We start from the raw sequence: 23,658 nt of genomic DNA, 5'->3' as shown, positions 1-23,658 counted from the left end.
AAGCCCTGACTTTAAATCAACTGAAAACTTTATGAGGTGACAATAAAAAAATGCAATATCCGAAGCACAACCCAAAATTCAGAGGAAATGCAAGTTACAGCGAAGGCTCTACCAGGAAGACTCTAATTCTACGTCATTCTTCATTCATCAATTCAGCTAATAATGATCAAACAAGTGATATAAATAAGCAGTCTAAACAATTTCCTTCGCCTTCATTTAGGTGACGTAGCCGAAGTTCCCTCCATTCTCCTTACCACCACCAGGTTGGGCCCCATTCTCGCAGGGGGTTATCTCTGCCCTGCCATCATCTTCAGGCAGTATTTGCCAGCTCTTCACAAGACAAGATCATTGACGGGGCTTAGGCCAAAAGACTATAGTATACACAAAAGACAGTAACTGAAATTGCAATGTTTTATGCTTTCTCCAGAAATGTTAAAACGTTTATCTGCATCCCAAGTCTTTCTGGTGGAACTGTAGCACGTAGCTTGTTCTTACTGGGCTGAAAACCCATTTGAGGTTTGACAGAAATGCAGCATTTATCAAACACAATGGCTTTGAACTAAATGTTAGTTTAGTTCAGTAATTTCAACTGAAGTGTTAAAAGAATCTTTAGTTCATAAGCATTTTAGTTTAAATAGAAAAACATTTACACCGTTTTTTTTTTTTTTTTTTACAGATTATTTGTTCAATTTTCCCCCTTAAAGGAAACTAAACTAAATACAATATCTTAATACTTTAATTTAGAATTGAATGTGTAATATTTCCACAATGTTTAAGATAGTATAATACAAGTTAATTAAAAATAGTTGCATTTTATTCACAAAATAGTTTTAACAACTAATTTCTAATGACTAACTTTGTTGGCCTTTGCCATGATAGCAAATAAACATAATAGTTATATTTACATTGCAAAACACTATTATTCAGTTTAACCAGTTAAACTCTAGTGCTGTTTTGGGATTTCCGCCTGGATTTTGCCTACCCAAATTTAAAAGCTTCCCAAATCCACATGCAGAGGTGTAAATGCAAAAATTTGGTATCATTTTAAAGAAAACCCTTTGAATCTCATAACTTAATATGAATTTCATAAAACACTATTGAAAGTGTTTAAAATAACTGTATATGTTGTCTATGTTTAATAAACACCTAAAAAAGAGGCGCTTTTTGAATTTTTTTTATAAACTCAAATTTAAAAGTGTACCTTTTAGGTTCTGTGTGGTCTAGCTTGCTGTAATTAATTTTTGTGGTTCCTGCACATGTCTGTAATCATAGGAAAAAAGAAAAATGTCTCTACCATAATCTATGCAAAAGTTATTGTGTTCCAACTGATGAGAGGTCAGGGATCGGTTATTGTTTTCATATTTCACTATTCTTTTGTTTGATCAAACATAATTCACTGTGTTTGGATCACGTCAGACATATAAAAGGATTACTTATGCACATCACCTCAAAAACAGAGGAGAAATGGCCCTGAAGCGCACAGCATAAGGTAAGAGATGACAGCTGTCTGTGCTATCTGGGGCTGCTTATTGATCATAAATGTATTGTTTACACTTCTGCGCCATGGAAACACCGCGATTCATTCAACAACTGTTTGATATGAGAATATAATTCAGTAAAAAGAATGCTAGAACCGTATGAGCACCGGCAAGAGCTTTCATTTGAGCTATAACTTGTACATGTGTCATATATGAACAATTTGAAAAATATGAAAATGAACCAATGTTCAATACCCAGCTCAGGTATCCAAAATACTGTGTATTTAAGTTTAAATAACTTTTGTACAGTAGAATAAAAACCAAAGTGATGCATATGTGCATAAAATATAGATTCTACACTTTCAATCGAAACCACTTAAGGGGGTCTGGTGCAATGCTAGCACTTTAAATCTTAAAGTGAAATTCGATGACGACGCAGAGTTTAACTGGTTAAAGTGTGATTTAAAGGTTTAACTAGGTTATTTCGGAAAACTATAGGCAAGTTAGGTTAATTAAGCAAGTCAGTGGACAACATGTTGTTCTGTAAGCAATCAAATTAAATGTTTAAAAATATTTTTATTACAACCAAACTAAAACAAATTAGACTTTCTCCAGAAGAAAAATACTGAATTATATATAAAAAATATATATATATATATATATATATATATATCACAGGAGACTAATAATTTTGTCTTCAGCAGTGTTCAAAAAGGAGCAGTGCCTTAAAAAGTGAATAAACTACAAATCAATACAGTTTTTATCATTTAGGTCTCAAATTCAGTTTGATGCATATTTGTGTATGGATAAAAACTTTGCCATTAGCTAATGATTATGAGAATGCTGATCTGTCCTTTTCTCCTCTAACTGTTGGTTTTAAGTCTAGGTAAGACTGGAACAATCGACCAGTGCAGTAGAAACAGTAGACAAAGTACATAAAACTCCATTTAAAGATTTGCACAGACATTTGAGTAATACATTAAAGAGCAAAAAATCTTTCAGCGACAATAAACCACTTCAGGAAACATGAAACACTGCACGCTACACAAGATTTCTCCGCAACAGTGCCGTTTTGCATTCTGTATTGCCTATTGTGCTGTAAACAGTGTGAAAGACCTGCCAGCTCGGCTCTCGGGTTGAAAACTCAATCTGCATGAAACAGATTTGCCTCTTATGCTTCTTTTTATACCCAGCAAACAATTCAAATCCTCGGTTATGCTCCTTGATGTATAATCTAGACATTCTAGAGAAAAAGGCTGCAAACATATCAGTAAATAGGCGCTTATAGGCAATTACAGAGTGTGTTTTTTTATTCAAAAGCCTCTATTTATATTCAGCAGAGAACAATTAGCAGCACACATGAGGTGAATGCATTGTAATGAGTGTGTCCACCAGAGGACTTTAGGAAAGAGGACAGGTATGTGTGCTGATTTTGATTCCTTCCTCTTTTTCTCTTTTCAAACTTTACAATCCGCATAAAAGTGCATAACAATTGGATCCAGACCAGCAGCAGGACAGACAGACAGGATAAAAAGAAGAGTAAAACAAAGACAACATAAGCCAAGTTCTTACATTTCAGCTCCAGACGGATGAAATCTGTGTTTCCGAGGTTTTCCAGGAAGACGCCATAGGGAGCGGAGGTCTTGAAGTAAAAGGAGATATCAGCACTTGTTTCACCTTGAAAAGTGGAAAAGTGCAGGTACGAAGATGGCGTGTTGAAGGACGCTGCGTTCCAGTAGCTTCCTGTAAAGCAGACCAGAGAAAAGGCCGAAGTTTACTTTCAACAGTTCTACTTCTGAAGTCAGCAGTCAAGGTCTTTTTTATCCAATATCTGAACCCGAACCACATTAAAGCACCATGAAATTCACAAAAGCAAAGCTTTGGCTGACACAAAATGACTTATTGCGTTGTCTGATTCTGTATTCTGCACAGTGGCCAGTCTTCAGAGGTCTCGTGTTTTCAAAAAAACATTTGAGATATGACCTGTAGCATCGAAAAACACTTAGGAGGAAGCCATCAAACAAGAGGAAAACAACAATTCAATCACACAAGTCAACTCTTGTCAGAAATTTGAGTGGAAGTGCAGCATTCAGGGCTTTAGTGAGTTCTTGCCATTACTACAGTGAGTATTGTGTATGTAACCTCGCTTGTGTGTGTGTCTGTTGGGGAATGGAGAGTGTTTGATACCCAACAGTCATTTTAAAGCCAGCTTGCCAACGCTTTCCGATAGCCCTCATAGTCTGACCCCCACCTGCCGTGTAATAGAGATCCCTACCCATCTGAGTGGAAGACACAGAAATAAAGTGTCATTTCTCTCTTAGATGATGAGTAGTGCATTTCTCAGGTAAGAGTGGTATTTTTAGTGATGGCTGAGGTGAAGGATAAAGTGAGAGATCACTCAAAATCAAACAGGGGTTTGGGGGGAGCTTATATTTAGTCGGAATATCTCCAGAGCTTTGCCATGGACAGTTATTGGATATTCTGTGGCTGTATTAGTGTGTGGGTTGCATGTGTGGGAGAAATATGCCAGCTCTCCATCGTTATTCTAGTCATATCCTTGTAGAATTAAAACACAACACTGGCTGCGATGCTTTCTTGTGAATACTTCCTGTTGACAAATATGCTGTTTTGAATGCTGATGTCTGTGTAACCCCTCAAGTTGTACTTGCCCTGCTCTGTGAATCAGTAACAAGTTAAAGACTGGGCTTTACATGCACAGAAACTACTAGCTTGCCACCCATCAAATTTACGATGCCAGTTCTATTTTCTGATGAGCTCCTCTGACATGGAGTACAAAGGGGTTGGCACCAATCCACTTTACTGTACTGTCCACTGTACAGTATGTCCACTGTGATTCAAACTAGCATTATTGGCATAGGAGAAGGGAGTACACAAAGTAACACAAAGCAATTGGTAAGCATTAGATACTTAAAGGTGCTATATGTAAGTTTTTGACTCATCTAAAGCATAAAAATACCATAATATGTTTGCACATATTTAAGAAACATGGCAAGTGAACATTCTTGTTTATCTGAAAAACAATCTAAAAGAGTTCTAAAAGATATTCTGCTTTGAAAATGTGTGTTACTTTCCAGAACGTCTGCCTTTGTTTTGGTCATTTTAACCTGCCAGTTTAGCCAGTTATATTTAAGCACCCCAGGTTGATTTGTTGGAAAACAGCATATTTGATTCATTCAGTCAGAAAGGCTCTTAAAGCATGTGCCTCTGACCGAAATGCGACCTCCGGTGGAGGTCATTAGCTGACTGAAATGAGACGCAGATTCAGAGTTCCACATAAGGTGGTTATTAATTAGCAAATCATATAAATATTATGAACGTAAACATTAGGTGAGCAGGTCACATTGTAACCCTGTGTCCTAACAACATGCTATATGTGGAGATTTGCAGTGACAAACAATTTGGCTGTTTGCACCAGATTAAACATGAAAAAAAAATTAAATACAGCCACTCAGAAGCACAGAATAGTGCACTTACTGCACTCAACGAAATGGTAAAGTTTATAATCTACACATTAAACCTCTTTAACATTATTAAATATCAGGCCCATTGCCAGCCTGGTGAAAGGGGTGGTTCTTTTTTTCTCAAAAAATGGACCTTTTTGTGGTTATAGGCATTATTTAGGCTACTATTTAATTATGAGATTTATATACTGCATTTTAGTGAGTATTTTAAGCGCTATTTTAGCTGAAATAGATTTTCGTGATGGTCATCCTAATCAAAAAAAAGTACATTTAAAAATTCATGGATAACAACAATAGCCAAAATAGTATTCAAATTAATTTTAATATCGGTTGCTTTTGGTGAATCACATCTTTTCATTGATAATTTTTTGTTTCAAGAATAAGGTCCAAGATTTAGAATAAAAGTTATTTGTAAAATGTTTTCTCTATTTAAAAAAACAATACAGATACATCAGATATAACAATACATCAGATTGCATGTTTTCTTGCACAGCTGGATGTTGGACTCATGAAAAATAATTGTTTGCATTGGCCAAAACTGATTAGCTGATGTCAGACCGAAGCGACAGCCAACAAAGGATTCTGCTTGGTCTTAAAGCCTTTTTCGATAAGTTATTTTCACTATTTATGATGGCATAGCAGTCAAAATAGGACATATGAGCTCATGTATGGGAAAAATTGTGGACCTTTGTCTTTTGAATGTAGATGCTGAATCACTGATATGTGTTGGTTTGCACTGAGTCACAGTTCTAAAGTTCAATTCCAAGCGGTTTATTTTATTTTCAAGATCTGAGGTGAACTATTTGCTGCTGATTTCAGTATATGGCAATAAATGTCACATAAAATGACATTTAAAACTGAATAAGGCACATGAGGTACCTGAGGTGATCATTGTCAGTTTTCTGTAGTTCAGCTGCAAGAAATAGAAGCCTTTTTTAAAATATCTATTTCAGATGTTGGTTAGAACAAAACTCCTTTTAATATTCCTTCTATCACATTGTTGCATTTATTTAGAACATGGTTTAAATCAATCTTAAATAAGCCTTATGGCTTGACAGTCAAGCACACTGTTGACGTCAATCTGGCAACCTGCACTTGCGTGTGTTTTGAACCAGGTGTGCAATACCTAGTTTAACCACTGAGTGTCAAACTTACATACTGCACCTTTAATGAATAAAAATACTGATTTACAAGCCATCTACCCCTAACATGTCTTTCAACAAAACTGGTTAGAAATACTTAATACTTAGTGATTAGTATTACGTTAGTAATTAGCTTAACCAGCAAGATTAGTAATTAACTTAACCAGCAAGACAACTAGTATTAGAAAAAAGGACTGCGCTGCTCAACTAGCTAAACCAGCTCCAAACTAACAAGGAATTTCCTGCTGATTTGAGCTGGTTTTTCAGCTGATTTTTATTTATAGGCATTTTCAACACTGTCATAATAAATAACCGGCACGATGTTTGGCTGAAATTCTTTTTTGCTTAGCGACTGGCTAAATGCTAAACCACAAACACAGAGTGACAGACACAGACGTTCTCCCATTAATAATGACTGAGATCAGATTTATCCCCAGACATTTAGTGTGACTGGTGTGCTTTAAATCAGAGAGCTAAATAACGTTAGTTCTCTCTGCTCTAATGTCATACATAAAACTCAACTGTACAGAGAGGAGGAGAGCAGAAGAGAGAGAATAAAAGATCTGAGGAGGGGTGAAAAACTGAATATGATGGAGAAGAACACTGCGACAACAGACTGGAGAGATACTGGGGGATGATGTCATCTCTAGACAGATCGAAATAGAGAGACTAGGGCAAAGTTTTATTCAAAGTGTCAATATTAGTATAACTCTGGTACACTAATAATTATTTCCAACTAAATGGGTTTACAAGGTTAACAAAAGCAGAAATGCTAACTTAAAAATACATATATAAGCTGAGATTTTAAAAACTATTTAGAGCTTCATATTTTTGATATGCAAATGTCAGCCCAGGCTCATTCTGAAAACATACTTCTATATACATTTCTGGAGACTGCTAAAGACGTCCCAGGAGCTATGTTTAATTTTTTTGCAGTTTTTGTTTTCGTGACCCACCCTCCTCTTTCCCTAAACCCAACCAATTGTATTGATTGACCCACCCACCAACTTACCTAAACCTAATCAACAGTTTTCAAAAGCAATCCAGAAAAAGGAGAAATGGTCCTGCCCAACTGAACCTGGTTTCTTACAAGTTTTTTAATTCCTCACTTTCACTAATTTGTGAAGTTTTTTCCTCGCCACTGTCGCCACTGGCTTGCATGTTTCAGGACCTGTAGAGCTGCGCATCAATGGATTTGCTCTTCAGTGTTTGAACTCTCAGCAGTGAATATTAAACCACACTGAACTGAACTAAACCGAACTTCAACACTGAAAACTGGACTGACACTGTTTCAATTTACTTTAATCTTCTATTGAAAGATGCTTAGACACAATCTACATTGTAAAAGCACTATAGACATAAAGATGAATTTAATTGAAAAAAAAAAAAGCCCTTGTCTGATTTTTACCACGTTCTCACCCTGTTATTTACTTGTTTTTTGGATTCTGTTTCTGTCTTACCCACTTTCTGGAATCGTTCTTCACTGGACTCGAACCCCGTTGACATGGTCAGCTCCTCTTTATGTCTCAAGTCCACTGACATACATGGCGAGCTAACTGGACAAACTGGAAACAGCAGGAAAGCCGTCCACAAGGAGGTAAGCGGTCAGCTTGTAAGCGCGAAAAGGAACAGTGTCACACCGCCCCCCCAGTGTTCATTTTAAAAATGAAATGCAGCCATACGTACTTCTGATCACATAATTTGCAATCTCTAGAAACGTACTGTATATAGGGCTACGTTTTTAGAAAGAGCCTATGTTGGAAAATCTCTAAATCTTCTACGTTTACAACATGGTCAGTACACTGGCGAGAAACCTGTTGTTCACAAATTACTACATGCCTTGTGTTGTTTGATTGATCAGCTACTTTTGTCTCTTGTGTTTTATTGCATTGTATTTTTTGTCTTGACAATAACAACTACAGACCTTTGAATAAAAACCAAAGATTTAAAAATACCCTATAGACATTACAATTAATATTAACAATATATATTTTAAATGCATATTCGTTTATATCAATATATGCTGTATTTCATCTAATTTTATTTTACTTTTGGGGCAATATGAATATCATAGTTTGCACCATATGGATATGTACATATTGAAAAGGGGGAAAACAATGAATTGTATGAATGCTGTAATGTTTAAATAATTTTCCGGTAAAAATGCGTGAAGGTCACGTGACCATCAGGAGGAACGCAGCATCTCGTTTCTCAGAGGACGCATTCTCGCAGTTCACAAGCATGCAAGTCCATTCTGTGCATTCTTGGAACTGAGGAACAGCCAGCGTCTTTGGGGCTTAGAGTAAATTTGACGTTATTCTATCCTTCGGCTGCAGTCATCAGTCTCGCACTATATTTTCCCTTTTTCGGAAAGTCTGATAACACCATCATTGAGTTTTTCTTTTATTATTTCAGCAAATAGGATTGTAAGAAAGTTATTTGTTGTACTCTTCCATTCACTGCGCTCTAAGTTTACCCAACACCTTCCGCTACTGAGAAACCCGGAAATGTGAAAATGGTTCCCCTCAATTTGAAAAACTATTATTAGTTAAACTAGTCAAACTATTATTTTATACTTCAAGTATGAGCTCTATATTCTCATTTTAATATCATTAAGTATGAATTGTAGAAGGTTGATGTAACAAATGTGATTCAAAACTAATAACAATGTCTTAAGGTTCATATGACAGGCTAATATGACAACATGTTTCAACCAATGAATTAAAAAGAATTCAGACAATTTACTACCCATTATGTCATTTCAAACCTCTATAACTTTTGTTTTCAGTTGAGCAAAAAGTATAAGTTGAACTCTTTTATTTCTTATTTTTGAGCTATCCTATAAACAACATTTAAAGAACCTCTGTCAAATTTATTCAGTGAATCATTAATTCCTTTATGTGGATTAATTTAAATGAACTGTCACGTAATTATTCATTATAATGATTCACTGTCTTGAAAGGCTAAGTTTATTTTTGAATGCAGCCTGCAAAGACAATGCAATGGAAGAGAAATTGCCTTTGTGTCCATTTCAAATGAATTCAGACTGCAGGTAGTAAAATTTCTGCAGAGTCAGCAACCACATGGCGTCATTGCTATATAGGGGCATTGGAGCGTACATGCAAAATGGTTCACTCCATCAGCACTGAATGCCAGAGAAGTCAAGGACCCCTTCCTTTTATTTCTTACAGCCACATATATCCCATAATTTTAAGAACATTCTATTTAAAAATACTCCAATTTTGCAATGCACGCTCATTGGAAATATGTGAGTGGCCTGAATTACAATCACATGAAATCCACTCATGCCACTTTATTAGGTAGTACTAGATCTAGTACTAGATCAACCCCCTCTTTTGAGCATATTACAGAGCATATTACAGAAAGTTTCTCATCTTAGGTATTAACTTATGATATTTGTTAACTTAGGATTATTCCCAAATTTGTATTAAAGAAGCAAATCTTAATGTGATTTAGGGTTCTTATTCTGTTTTATAAAACCATATCTTATCTATGGTCAGGAAATCTTAAAATGTGCCATCGAGTCTGACAATCTACTCTTAGGTTTGTTACTAAGCAACCAGCACTGTCTGATCTGCTAATGAGTCAGCCTAAACAAAATGTATATTCTGTAGTTTGTGTACAAGATAAGATAACACACTTAGGAAATGCTACTGTAATAGCTTTTGTAATAGATATATGTTAATTTACTGTATAGTCACATGTGTAAAAACTAAAGGCAATTGGTTTTCACACAATTTTTAGTAGTAGTAGTAGTAGTAATTATTTGGGTTAAGAGTGTAGTTTTTATTTGAATTTATTTGCACATTTAGATAATGCAGTTGAATGTATGTATTTGCAAATAGTTTAATATATTTTTTGCAGGAATATATGCAGTTATGCATTTTAAATATGTTTGTATTGCAACATTAAAGGAATAAAGAAATAAAGAAGCCATAAATTAAAATTTACTCACAATTTATTAACCCTCAAGTTGTCCCAAACCTTTATGAGTTTCTTTCTTCTGTTAAACTTAAAATTAATTATTTTGAAAAAAGCTTAAAACCTGTAACTATTGACTTTCGTAGTATGGAAGTCAATAGTTACAGGTTTCCAACATTCTTCAAAATATCTTCTTTTGTGATCAACAGATGAAAGAAAGTTATAAAGACTTGAAATAGGGCTGGGAAATTTGGCCTAAAATCAAAATCTCAAGTAATTGAACATTTTAACTCGATTATGATTAATGAACTCAATGAATGTATTTATTTAATTTTTTTTGCCCTTGTAGTGGCAGTTCATTTCGCTGTGGCGACCCCGGATTAATAAGGGGACAAAGCCGAAAAGAAAATGAATGAATTGAGACCCTTGTAGTTTACTGACAGGTTTTGTACAGTAAATATGCTCACATAGAAAAGTATACAAAGTATAACGTATAAGGTACCTCTAGTATAGTAGAGTATGCATGAATGCTGCGCCTGACCATATGTCCGTGCTCGATGCAAAAGTATAAACCAGCCAAAGTTGGGTCGAAAAAATTGACCTGGAAAAATTAGATCAATAATAGGTCCTAAATGATTACTTTTCGATTAAATGTCCAGCCCTAGTTTGAAACATGTAGAGCAAGTAAATGATGACAGATTTTTCAGTTTTGGGTAAACTATCCCTTTAAAGAGTTAAATTCTGTCATCATTTACTCACCTTACACTACTGAAGTCAATGGTTACACATTTTTTACAGTTTTCTAAATCTTTTGTATTCAACAAAAAATGAAACTTATAAAGTTATGGAACCACATGAGGTTGAGTAAACTGTGAGTAAATGTTCATTTTTGGGAGAACTATCAGTTTAATAGCATGAATTCCTGTGCTCACTTGCACCACAAACAAATCCCCAAATAGTTTTTCAATTGTAAGAGAACCAGAGACGTCCACATGTCCATAAGGGAGGTCTGCTCTTATCATAGCAGCACAGGAACAGCTCCTTTATTCAAGCTTGCTAAATGTAAAGACTCTCAGTCTGTCTTTAAAGCTCTGTCCATTAACACCCAATGTTCCAGCAAATACTTGCTTAATTATTCTCCAATTTGCCGAATTTTCAACGGGAGCCTGTGTTTTTTTGGAACGACGTGGGCCTTTTTTTAAATCAGCTTAATAAGGCGGTGCATATGGCTGATTAAATATGGCAGCGAAACAATTCACAGTTGGCCCCGTAGAAGAGCCGCCACTGTCCTTCCTCAGTGAAGGATTACAATCGTGTGTTGGAAATGGAATGTTACACTGATTGTTTCAAAGCATCTCAATTTCACGCGTCACTTCTGGTTAGGTTTTCTTTTTTTTCCTCACTCAGGAGTTTGAGTGATGTCTAGATGTGATTTTTTTTAAACCGATTCAATAAGATTTGGAGTGTTCTTGAGCTGTGACAAAAGCGAATGAATGTTTGGACGTTTCTTGTGAATTTCATTTTAACAGAGTCAAGGACAATGAGAGCAGAGGTGCTCGACTGTGAACCACTTCAAAAAGTGTTCTACTTTTATAAAGAGGAAAAAAAAGCTTTGGCTTTAAAGAAAGTTTAGTCTTGTGATTTTGCATGTGCTGCTCTCAATGGTAAGCAGTGCTGTCAACATGCAAACTACATTTCGGATAACTTATTCATGTTGATTATTAATACGCTGAGTAAGCATTGCTGTTTGGCAAAAAGTTTCATTCAGCTCCAGTAGCATATTCCACATGCCAAAGAAGGAAACTTGTAAAGCTGGTCGCAACAGCAGTTCTTTTACCGAGGAAAAGTGCTCCTTAGAGGAATCAACATGAGTCATCGCTTCAGAGCAGGAGATTTGCCTTTAAATGGGGATGTAATAGCAGATGTGGATATAAAACTAGAGGCAATTTCCAGGCTAGTGCCAAATCCACAGATGTTGCTGGTACTGTAGGCTCCTCACACATACAGTATATATCAACTTATGAAGAGATCTTTTGCAAAACCAGATAACAACCTTTTTAGTACTTTTTAGAATTTTTTGGGGAAGTTTTACTCTTTAATACTCAATGTTGAATGAATATTACTAAAAAACTTGTTTTAGTAACGTCCATAAATCATGTTCTTTGAAATTGAAACTCTTCAATGCAAAAGATAAAAACAAGATATTTGATATTTACTTACATATGTTTTAAATTTGTGACAAACAAAGTAACAAAAATGCAAAACACAACACTGAAATCACTCTAATTAACTATCTAATGACATAATAAAGAAAAAAAATAGATACCTTTGTTATTAGTACTTATTTTACAATAGTACTGTTATGTGAGGGACACTGGACAACAGAGTGAGGATCCACATGCAGGTTTTATTAAGAAATAGTCATGCAGGCAATAATCAGACACAGGAGCAATCGGGTACAGGTAAGGCAAACAGAGTAGTCGAAAGCTACGTATACAACATAACAAAACATGGGTCAAACACGGCTAGGCAAGGAAAACGTGTCGTAATGCTCACTTAAACAGATACAACAAGACTCAGCACTGGTGTGAGTGTCTGTGCTGTTTTATAGTATAATGATGAGCTTCAGCTGTGTATTTGGCTCTGTGTGTGTGTCAGTGGAAAATCGGAACAGGTGTGTGTGTGTGATGCATGGCAGGATTTGTAGTCCATATGGTGATGAGAGTGAAAGTGAATGATTTCTAGCGATCTACAAGCCTGGATGGCTGTTGATTGTGATAAGTATATTATAATACTGTTAACAGTGTATCAAATATAAACAATCAACAATGATTTGTTGTAACATAATAGGGGTTTCTGTTTTACATTTAAAGTAGGGCTGCACAATATATCGTTCCAGCATTGATATTGCAATGTGCACACTTGCAATAGTCACATCGCAAGATATGCAAGGTTGAGTCTGTATTATAGTTGACCAGGAAGTACATTTAATTACAGTATTCATTCAGAATTTATACAATTTATGCAACAATATTTTTTGTCTTGTTTCTAGTCTGAATATCTACATTTCAAAGCAAAAACAAATTTTTTTTACTTACCCACTGACAGATAATTTTACTTGTTTTAAAGGGCACCACTTTTACAAGATATTAGATATGCCTTTGGTGTCTCCAGAATGTGTCTGTAAAGTTTCAGCTCAAAATACCTATCAGATTATTTATTATAGAATCCAGAATTTTCCCATTTTGATGTCTGAATACATTGTAGCTGTTTTTGTAGCCTGTGGCTTTAAATGCAATTGAGCTGCTTCTCCCTGCCCACCGCTCCCACAAATAAACAAATATACAGCTCTCCTCAAATAAACAGCAGTGACAGAGACACTGGATGAAACTGAAAATAAAGCTCATTAGACAAAAATATCAAGTAAGCTTATTTCATGTATTTGTGGACAAATTTATTCAAGCCTTTCTGAAATAATGAGTCACACACAAATGCCATTTGCAGCACACACACAACCCACACATATATATGGTTGTTTACTGACACCATGCGGCTGTAGCGGTTAGTAATTACTTAGTGAACTTGTCTATTACAAACATGCTCTGTTTTAAAAATGTTTTAAACTTATAAAACTTAAAAGTATAAAACAAAAATGTTTTGTGGACACGTGTATACATGTTGTTATAGAAACATGGCATCTGTTAATCAATTCGGTAGGCGGGAAACCAGACTCCTTTGTCATGTTGCGGTGGGCCTCAAAATCACTGGAATTTGGATCCTATTTTTAACGTCAGTAAATTAAAAAAAGATACTTGCTGGGTTTAAATCACTCAAATAAGACTGTGGACACACTATACCAACACAGTTCTGTCCAAACAGCTTACAAAAGTTGATTTTCACCGTAGGTTCCCTTTAAGGAAAAACTCATAATTTTCACTCATTTCTTCTGAACTTGAAAACAAAGCAATATTTTAACTTGATCTAAGAATTTTTTGACATTTGGACTAGAAACGAGACAAAGCAAATTTGGAATTTTTTTTTTACATTGTTCGGTACCTGAATTCTGTTAGTCTCCAAAAAAACAAAAAACAGTCAGATAGTGCTATGCAAATTATCTTGTGAAACTGTACTCATATCGCAATATTTATCACAGAAAAATAAAATATCGCAATATCAGCTTTTTCAATATTGTGCAGCCCTAATTTAAAGTATAACTTAATCTAAAAACATATTAGTATCTATTTTCAATGCTATTCATCAGATACTTGTACTTATTTATTAAATACTATACTGATTGAATAAATACTAGAAATTATTACTAGTACCAAGATATAGTAAGTAATGAGTGCCTAAATAATTACAGTATAACATGTCTTTAATGAATTAATATGACTTGAAGCTTTTAAAACATACCTTTTCTGTACTTTGTACAAAATACCTTTTTTCTGTACTTTGATTAAATAAATACATGCTTGGCGAGAATGCTTTGGACCATTAAATTGAATGAATGAATAAATAAATAAAAAAATATTTAAATAAATAAATAAACACTGGTCTTACTTTACAATAAGGTTCATTAGTTAATGTTAATTTATGCATTTACTAACATGAACAAACAATGAACAATACATTTAATACAGTATTTGTTCATGTTAGTTAGTTAATTACAGTAAATAAAATACAGTTGTTCATTGTTATTTCATGTTAACTCACGGTACATTAACTAATGTTAATGTTAATAATGCATTAGTAAATGTTCAATTATGATTAATAAATGCGGTACAAGTGTTGTTCATGATTAGTTCATGTTAGTAAATGCATTAACTATTGAACCTTATTGTAAAGTGTTACCAAAACACTCATCCCATACATGTGAGAGATACTTCATAATTTTGTGAACACAATAAAAAAACAAGAAGATTTCTAGAAGATTCCAAAGCTTGCAAGTATCATTTAAAGTAAACAGTCCAGTTATGACTGGACAGATGAAACAACTTACAATAAAACGTGAGCATAAAATCACTTCAGTAGCTTGAAGCGGAGCACAGAGCAGCTTTATCAGGCGACCTACAAACAGACTGACGGCAATTCTGAAGCAGCTGCTGCATTTATAGTAAAGCACATGAAAAATCACAAGCGTGGCCTACAAAAATCCACACCGAGTTTTATTTATGCTGCGCTAAAGTACTATCAAAACTCTGCAACTAGGGTGTTTTTGCAAAAGTGTAGAGACGAAGGCCTAAAATATATCTCACAAACAGCAGTTCTACAGCAAAGCGCCACAATAACTGCATCTTGTTTTTCTCTTCAGCAGGGACAGGAAGCACTTGTCAGGACAGAAGAGAAGATGGATGATATAACCTACAGTAAACAACCTGCAGCCTTCAGCCAGGACAGGGGAAGCTGGAGAATTGTTCATCCTGCAGTGCGACCGTGACCCAAAACACCAGCTGAAGGACCACAGGAGGAAAAATGACCTAGACCAGCTAGAAGTAATGTCTTCACAACTTATTTGATTCAACTTTCTTGAAACTATTGTTCACTTATTTCGACAGTTTGTATCTAACACATTTACACTTGAAGTCAAAGTTATTCACCCTACTGTGAATTTTAATGTATTAAATATTTTATTAAATCAAATGATGTTTGACAGTGCGAGGAATTTTTCACAGTATACTTTTTCTTCTGGAGAAAGTCTTATTTATTTTATTTTGACTAAAATAAAAGCATTTTTTTTTCAAAACCATTTTAAGGTCAATATATATATATATATATATATATATATATATATATATATATATATATATATATATTTGTTTGTCTTCAAAACAAGCATCGTTATACAATGATTTGCCTAATTACCCTAACTTGCCTAATTAACCTAGTAAAACAGAAATTTCTGTTAAACAGAAATTGGGAAAATATACAGGAGGGCTAATATTTCTAGCTGTATATAATGTAAGGTAATTGGAGATGATTGCAGATTTTGGCAAAACATCATTCAGTATGACAAACCATCATATCTATGTAAGAATCTCAGGATACTGACATTTTATTACTGAATATTTCAGCCTGTTAATGAATTATGTCAATGAGTCAGTAACCCACCTATAAAAACAGATGCACTCAAAAATAATGATTCATTGGATTTACTAAATTTTAAGGCAAGTGGTTGTAAACAATTTATATAAGCTGAATTTTAACCAAAAATTTCAGCTCCTAAATTTTTTTGCACCAATTTCCAATTAACAATTTTTTTAGTGCACCATTTTGAAAGAAAAGGTCAAATGCAGAATTGAATACACACTCAAAAAATTATTTGCTTTAATTGTTGTGTTACTTCAACTAAATTTGCCTTAGTTGGCAACATTGAAGTTCTTAACTTGCAGTTAGCTCGCTGTGATTTCATCAAATTACCAATGAAGCTATTTTGCCTTACATCCTCACAATATGTCTCAAAGTATCTTTTTGGCAGATAAGTTAAACCATGGCGTGAGACAAACCCCCAATCCCCCCTCCTCAAAACCTAACATTTACACATTAACACAAATAAACATAAAATTATAACAAGAGCATTTTTTAACAAACATTTTTGAAGGTGTAAAATAGCAACACAGAAGAAAACTATGGTATTTAATGAAATACCAATTACAAAAAAAAGTAAATGATGTACTAAGCATCAGTGATTGTTCTGCTCCAAGCTTACTTGCTCTAGCACAGCATTTAAAGGAACAGTGTCATAACCACTGGCTAGGAGAGCTTTTGTCCAGCTACAAATGTGCACCTTCTTCATTCAATCACTACATCAGTCTTGTTCAAGTGCAAGCACCAGTGTTCATGTCCCAGTAGCTTGTTTGAAGGCAAAAATTAAATCATTATGTTTTTGTCTCCAAGTTACTTGTGCCAAGAATAAGTTGGCCATAAACAGTTGAAGTCAGAACTATTAGCCCTCTTGTTTATTTTTTTCCCCAATTTCTGTTTAACGGAGAGCAGATTTTTTCAACACATTTCTGAACATAATAGTTTTAATAACTCATTTCTAATCACTGATTTATTTTATCTTTTGCCATGATGACAGTAAATAATATTTTATTAGATATTTTTCAAGACACTTCTATACAGCTTAAAGTAACATTTAAAGGCGTAACTAGGTTAATTAGGTTAACTAGGCAGGTTAGGGTAATTAGGCAAGTTATTGTATAACGATGGTTTGTTCTGTAGACTATCAGAAAAAAATAAGCTTAAAGAGGCTAATAATTTTGACCTTAAAAAATTAAAAACTGCTTTTATTCTAGCCAAAATAAAACAAATAAGACTTTCTCTAGAAGAAAAAATATTATCAGACATACAGTGAATATTTCCTTGCTCTGTTAAACATCATTTAGGAAATATTTAAAAAATAAAACAAAAATAAAGGAGGGCTAATAATTCTGACTTCAACTTTATATACATATTTATTTATTTATTTAGTTTAAATACCGTTATAAAATATTAATAATAATTAGTAGTTGTAATTTGATAATCATCAGGAAACTTGCTATACTTTTCAATACTCTTCATGTAGGCCACTGCACAAAAATAAATATATAATTTTGTCAAGACAGAAGAGTATATATAATAATATATATAATATTTAAAAATAAATAAATGATATATACATAAAAAATTAAATACAAATAAGTCTGACCGCATCACTGCTCCTGCTGTGTTTACAAGTGTAAACATCATTCGGGAAATATTTAAAAAAGAAATAAAAAATTTAAAGGGGGGCTTATAATCCTAACTTCAACTGTATATGTAGAACACCACAACTGCAGAAATCCAGAAGTTCAGTCGGTAAAGCTAAGCATGCATAGTGACTTCTTTTTATGGCGTTTTATTGGTGGGTGTGCAAACCAGCATATAAGTGCATGCAGCCACCTGCTATGATTGAGGTGGACAGCAACTCACTAGAGAGAGTCGTTCATACAAAGAGCTTAAATCTCATTCAATCAACAAGTTCTCACCTAATTAATCTGATTATTTCTTCATTTATTTTCAAACAACTAGATTTAACCATTGAACAGAACTAAAGTCGTTCCATTCTTTTCCATAAGACATATTTGTATTTTGCAAATTGAGCAAGTGGCTTGTTGACATTTTATGGGCATTTTTGCCTCGTAGAACAATGATTTGAAGTAACCTAATGGATTACATATTTAAAGCATAAATACTTATGCTTTTAGTTATCTTTTTCAGTACTACTATTACTTAGTTCACTGTAAAAATGCAGGGTTACACACAATTAATTCATGTTGTCCCAACACAAACCACTTAAGTTGGCCTAAACAATTTAGGTGGATTGAAAATAAAACAGTTAAGTTGTTCCAAAAAATCCTCAAGAATTGTGTTGTTTCAGCTCATTTTAAATAAGTAGTTTGAACAAGCAGCAAAATCATTTTTTGAGTGTACTTATTCATTAAATTACTGATTTAATAGGTACTGGAACTTATTAGATACTAGTACTTAAAATCAGTACTTAAGTACTTAAAATCAGTTTATTTTCTACTTTTTCTGTATAGAATTTTGAACAAAAACATATGCGGAATGATTTGAGAGCTGGAGCTAGAACCTTGAGAGTATAAAATTTGAAAAATTACACATAATATAAAAATAATAACTTTTTAACTTTTATTTATGGTTTACAATGTAATTCTAATTAGAACCCATTGCTTGGTAAACAAAGGTTTAATAAGTCTCATATAATAAGTCTACTAAATGACAGAAAATATCACTTTGAAAACTGTATTGTACGCATATCAACTAAACATTTTATTATTATTCAGTAATATTATTGAAATTACAAAAAAACAAAATATATTTTACACATATTTACAGTAAATGGTACAACAGCAAAGTTCCTTGATTATTACGGTGGAATGAGAGTGTAGTTCTATCTAGTCATATTAGCCTAGAAAATAGCAAGTTTTCATTTTCCATTGGATTTACAATGTAACTATAGAAGAGTCAAGCTTTAAAATAAGAAAATTAGTCAAGGTCTTTGGTCATTTTTGGGGGAGATGCTAATGGTCTAATTCATATCAATGACATACTCTATATGCTAAGCTAAAAGTGCTTCTACCAGACCTAGAGATGAGCTGAATCGATGAGCCTATTTTTTTTTTTTATTGATAGTTTCTTTAGTTTTTAAAACATCTCTTCAGATGTTCATATATCATCTTCACATCCAACTTGTGTCTTAACAAGATGTACAAGTGGCTTACAGTAAATGCAAATAAACATGAGGAAGAGTAGTTTCTACTGATATAAAGTATTTGTTTTTCCAAAGATTTTTTATTCTTCTGGGTTTTCACTCTTATCAAAGAAGGTACGAAGCAAGAGGTCTCTGAAGCCCTCAGTGATGTTCAAGCAAACATGTGACAGACAGCTCATTTATCAGCGGCACAGATGCTGTTTACCTTAACCAGACCCCAAGAGTCCGATGGCTTTGAAATGTGTTAACAGCCGCCAAATGTGGAAAAAAAGGTGGTCCAAATCTGTATAACCCATCAAAAGTCACCAGAAAGTCAAGAAACGTTCAGAAAAGTCACAAATAATAATAAAAAGATTGCTTAATAGTGCCATCAATTTGCAGATTAATTGCTAAAAATAGAGATAGTTACGTAGATTAATATTTTTTGATTGCTGCAGGCATATTGTCAAGTCTGCTATCTTGCCATGGTCGTGGTTGTAAAAACTGATACAATTTAAATTCCTGCAGAAAAGGGATGACCTTTTATATATATATATATATATATATATATATATATATATATATATACATACACACACACACACACGCACACACACACACACACACACACATACACACGCGCATTTGGGAACAGAGATGAGGTTCTCAAGGTGAATGCGTACCTTGGCTCTAAGGGTCAAACAACAAAACATAAGGTCAAGAATCTTGGTGTGACTCTGGAGTCAGATCTGAGTTTCAATAGTCATGTGAAAGCAGTTAGTAAATCAGCATACTATCATCTCAAAAACATTGCAAGAATTAGATGCTTTGTTTTCAGTGAAGACTTAGAGAAACTTTTATCAGCAGCAGGGTGGATTACTGTAACGGCCTCATCACGGGCTTTCCCAATAAGACAGTCAGACAGTTGCAGCACATCCAGAATGCTGCGGTCAGGATTCCGACCAGAACCAGGAAATCAAAGCACATCACACCTGTCCTCAGGTTTTACACTGGCTCCCAGTTACATTCAGAATAGATTTTAAAGTATTACTTCTTGTCTATAAATCACCAAATGGCCTAGGACCTCAATACATTACAGATATGCTGACTGAATACAAACAGATCACTCAGATCTTTAGGATCATATAAACTATAGAAATTCAGAGTTCTATCTATAGATAGATAGATAGATAGATAGATAGATAGATAGATAGATAGATAGATAGATAGATAGATAGATAGATAGATAGATAGATAGATAGATAGATAGATAGATAGATAGATAGATAGATAGATAGATAGATAGATAGATAGATAGATTTAATACAAATAAGTCTGACCACATGGCTGCTCCTGCTGTGTTTACAAGTATGGGTCATCAGAGTTCAGTCAAAGCAGGGAGAATCTGCTTTCGGCTGCTGGAATCAGCTTCCAGAAATGATCAGATGTGCTCCAACATTAGGCTTATTCAAATCAAGACTGAAAACACATCTGTTTGGCTGTGCCTTTACTAAATGAACACTGTGCTACGTCTGATAGATCGAACTATGTCTTTCTTTTCTTTTTCATCCTTTTATAACCTGTTTTACCACATTTTAATCTGTTTTTAATCATTTTTATTATTTGTTTTTATTTTCTTATACTTGTCTCTTTTATTCCTGTTTATGTAAAGCACTTTGAATTTCACTATTTCCTCTGTGTTTCAAACCTTTCTGAGTTTCATTTTTCAGTTGAACACTAAAAATGATAATCTGTAACCACTGACTTCCATAGTGGGAAAAAATACTATGGAATTCAATGGTTACAGGTTTCTATTGTGTTCATCAGAAGAAAGAAACTCATAAAGGTTGAAAAAACAAGTAAATGGGTAAACTAACCCTTTAAGGACATGCAGGAAACATTATAATAAAAACAACTGCACTTTTTTGTCCATGCAAAAGAACGCTTCAAACATATGATCAATTTAGCATAAAAAACACACATCGGTTTACATGTAATTCTCAAGCTAATTTTTTTTCATGTGGTCTAAATGTACACCTAATGTATCTTTACATGCTCAAGTTAACGCACCACATAATAATCAATGGCATTCATCCATCTGCAACACAATTACATCCACATCTTATCGACCAAGACATTTGAACTGCAGCTGTGATGAACATTCACTTGACTCCGTGTTTCCATTTTCGCGTTTGCGTCTGAGCAAGAGCCGCCATGGCAGTGAAGCCAAACGCCCAGCAAGGGGTAAAGCAAAACACACAGCAGTGTTTGATTGGATCCTCCTTGGTAATTGCAGGCGCTGATGCCACAGTGGTAAGTGGGCACACATTAGACCACTCCTTGTGCCGCCTGGATGATCACTAGCTCTCTCAGGCCTCTATTAAACTGTAGGCTCCATTGAGACCAAGCACAAAGGCCAGTCTTCGTCACACACGTATTTATATTTGACATTTACAGAGCGCTCTGTTTTGCTTTAAAGCAGGCTTCACTTTCTGTCTCTCTTTCTTAACAGGCAAATGGATCGGACAGTTCTAGCACAGTTTATCCACACCGCATGACCCATACTTGTAAACACAGCAGGAGCAGTCATGTGGTCAGACTTATTTGTATTAAATCTATCTATCTATCTATCTATCTATCTATCTATCTATCTATCTATCTATCTATCTATCTATCTATCTATCTATCTATCTATCTATCTATCTATCTATCTATCTATCTATCTATCTATCTAAAATGGTCTCAGGTTTGCACAATTTACATGTGAGATAAGAATGTTAATTTTCTGCTATATAGTTTATCTTTACCATCTTAGGGAGACAAATGCAGACCAAAAATATTGTAAGAAGTTCTTATCCTTTAAGTTTTTTTTCTCTCTCCTCCTCCTCCTCTTTTTTTGGTAACCTGATATTTGTATTTGTATTTTTTTTTTTGACACGCTCAACACACTTAACTCTCTCAAGCTCCTCTCTACTGAGAATGCTCTCCCTCACTGCCAATTAGCATTTAGCATTGTTCTTAAACAACCAACACAATCACCCAAATATGCGTGCATGCTGTGCTGTGCCTATGACAAGGCGTCTATGCAGACATGTGGGTGTGTTGATTCCCATAGCTTGTTAAAACAGCTAGGATCTGAATATTGTGCACAGCATGCAGGTATACACACATCACAACAATAATGTTTCAGTCCTCAACATGCCAGGACCGTATGCACTCAGTCACTCTTTTCCCCCTCTTACAATGCCCCTGTGGTCATATTCACTGAAAAAAGGTGAAACTACAGTGTCTTTCATTAATAGTACATTTTTATATTGAATTAAGTGAAAATTTTTGGTTTCTGATTATAAACCAACCCAGGCTTATTTTGATTATGTACCCCTATATACATTTCTGGAGAGAGAAAAATACATCCCAGGAGCTATTTTTTGCAGTTTTTGTTTTGGTGAATCCATCAGAGGCCGCTGTGTATGCTTTTTCAGATCCCAAATTTTTTCTCACGAGTGTTATTCGTGCCTGCTGTTGTCAAGTAAATCCACCAGAGGCTGCTGTTGACTTACTAACTTACTGACTCACAAACCGACCAATCCCCCCACCCTCTCTCTTCCCTAAACCCAACCAATAGAGTTTTAAAAAAGCCCTGATTAACCCACCCACCCCCTTTCCTAAACTCAACTACAGTGTTTTAAAAAGCAATCCAGAAAAAGAAAAGCCCCGTGATTTTTACCACGTTTGCAGATTTTACCACATTCTCACCTGTTATTTGCTTGTTTATTTTATTTTTTAGCTTTTGTTTTTGTCTTACCCGCTTTCTGGAACCGTTCTTTACCAGACTCAAACCCCGTTGTCGTGGTCAACTCTGCATCTCAAGTCCACTGACGTACATATCAAGCAACCAGACAAACTGGTAACATTGGAAAAGCCGTCTATACGGAGGTAAGTGGTCAGCTGATACGCGAGAAAAGGAATGGCGTCATGCCCTTTAATGTTTATTTTAAATATAAAATGCAGCGATGCGTACTTCTGGCTACATAATTCACGATCTCCAGAAATATCCAGGGCTATGTTTTGATGTTGTTATAAACTGTTTTATTGAGTTTCATTTAAGTAACTATTCAACTAGGTAAAATCCAAAGCATTTTTTTTTTACTTATAGTAGTATTTTTTCTTTAAACCAGCAGTTTTCATGTCATGTGACCACATGAACCGTCTCAGGTTACGTATGTAACCATAGTTCCCCGAGAGGGAACGAGACACTGCGTCTAACCAGAACGCTAGGGGAACACCTCTTTTATACGCGTCTTGAAGCACATGTGAAATCAATCTAATGTAATTAAGCGGTGTCGTCAGACCAGAGAGTATAAAAGCCTGCACTGAGCCTT

At 34.6% G+C, this 23,658-nt stretch overlaps 1 protein-coding gene across 1 annotated transcript in view; it reads right to left on the bottom strand.

The window, feature by feature from the left end:
• The window catches only part of cntnap2a (contactin associated protein 2a), a 765,137-nt gene that overhangs the window by 160,688 nt on the left and 580,791 nt on the right, over positions 1-23,658 (bottom strand). The window contains exon 16 of the mRNA XM_056451014.1: positions 3,051-3,221. Coding sequence (XP_056306989.1) covers positions 3,051-3,221 — 171 coding nt within the window. The remainder of the gene's footprint in view (positions 1-3,050; positions 3,222-23,658) is intronic.

Source organism: Danio aesculapii, chromosome 24 (genome assembly GCF_903798145.1).
Source record: "Danio aesculapii chromosome 24, fDanAes4.1, whole genome shotgun sequence".
Classification (NCBI taxonomy): domain Eukaryota; kingdom Metazoa; phylum Chordata; class Actinopteri; order Cypriniformes; family Danionidae; genus Danio; species Danio aesculapii.
The sequence above is the reverse complement of the archived record's forward strand: the minus strand, read 5'-3'. Positions and strand labels throughout refer to the sequence as shown.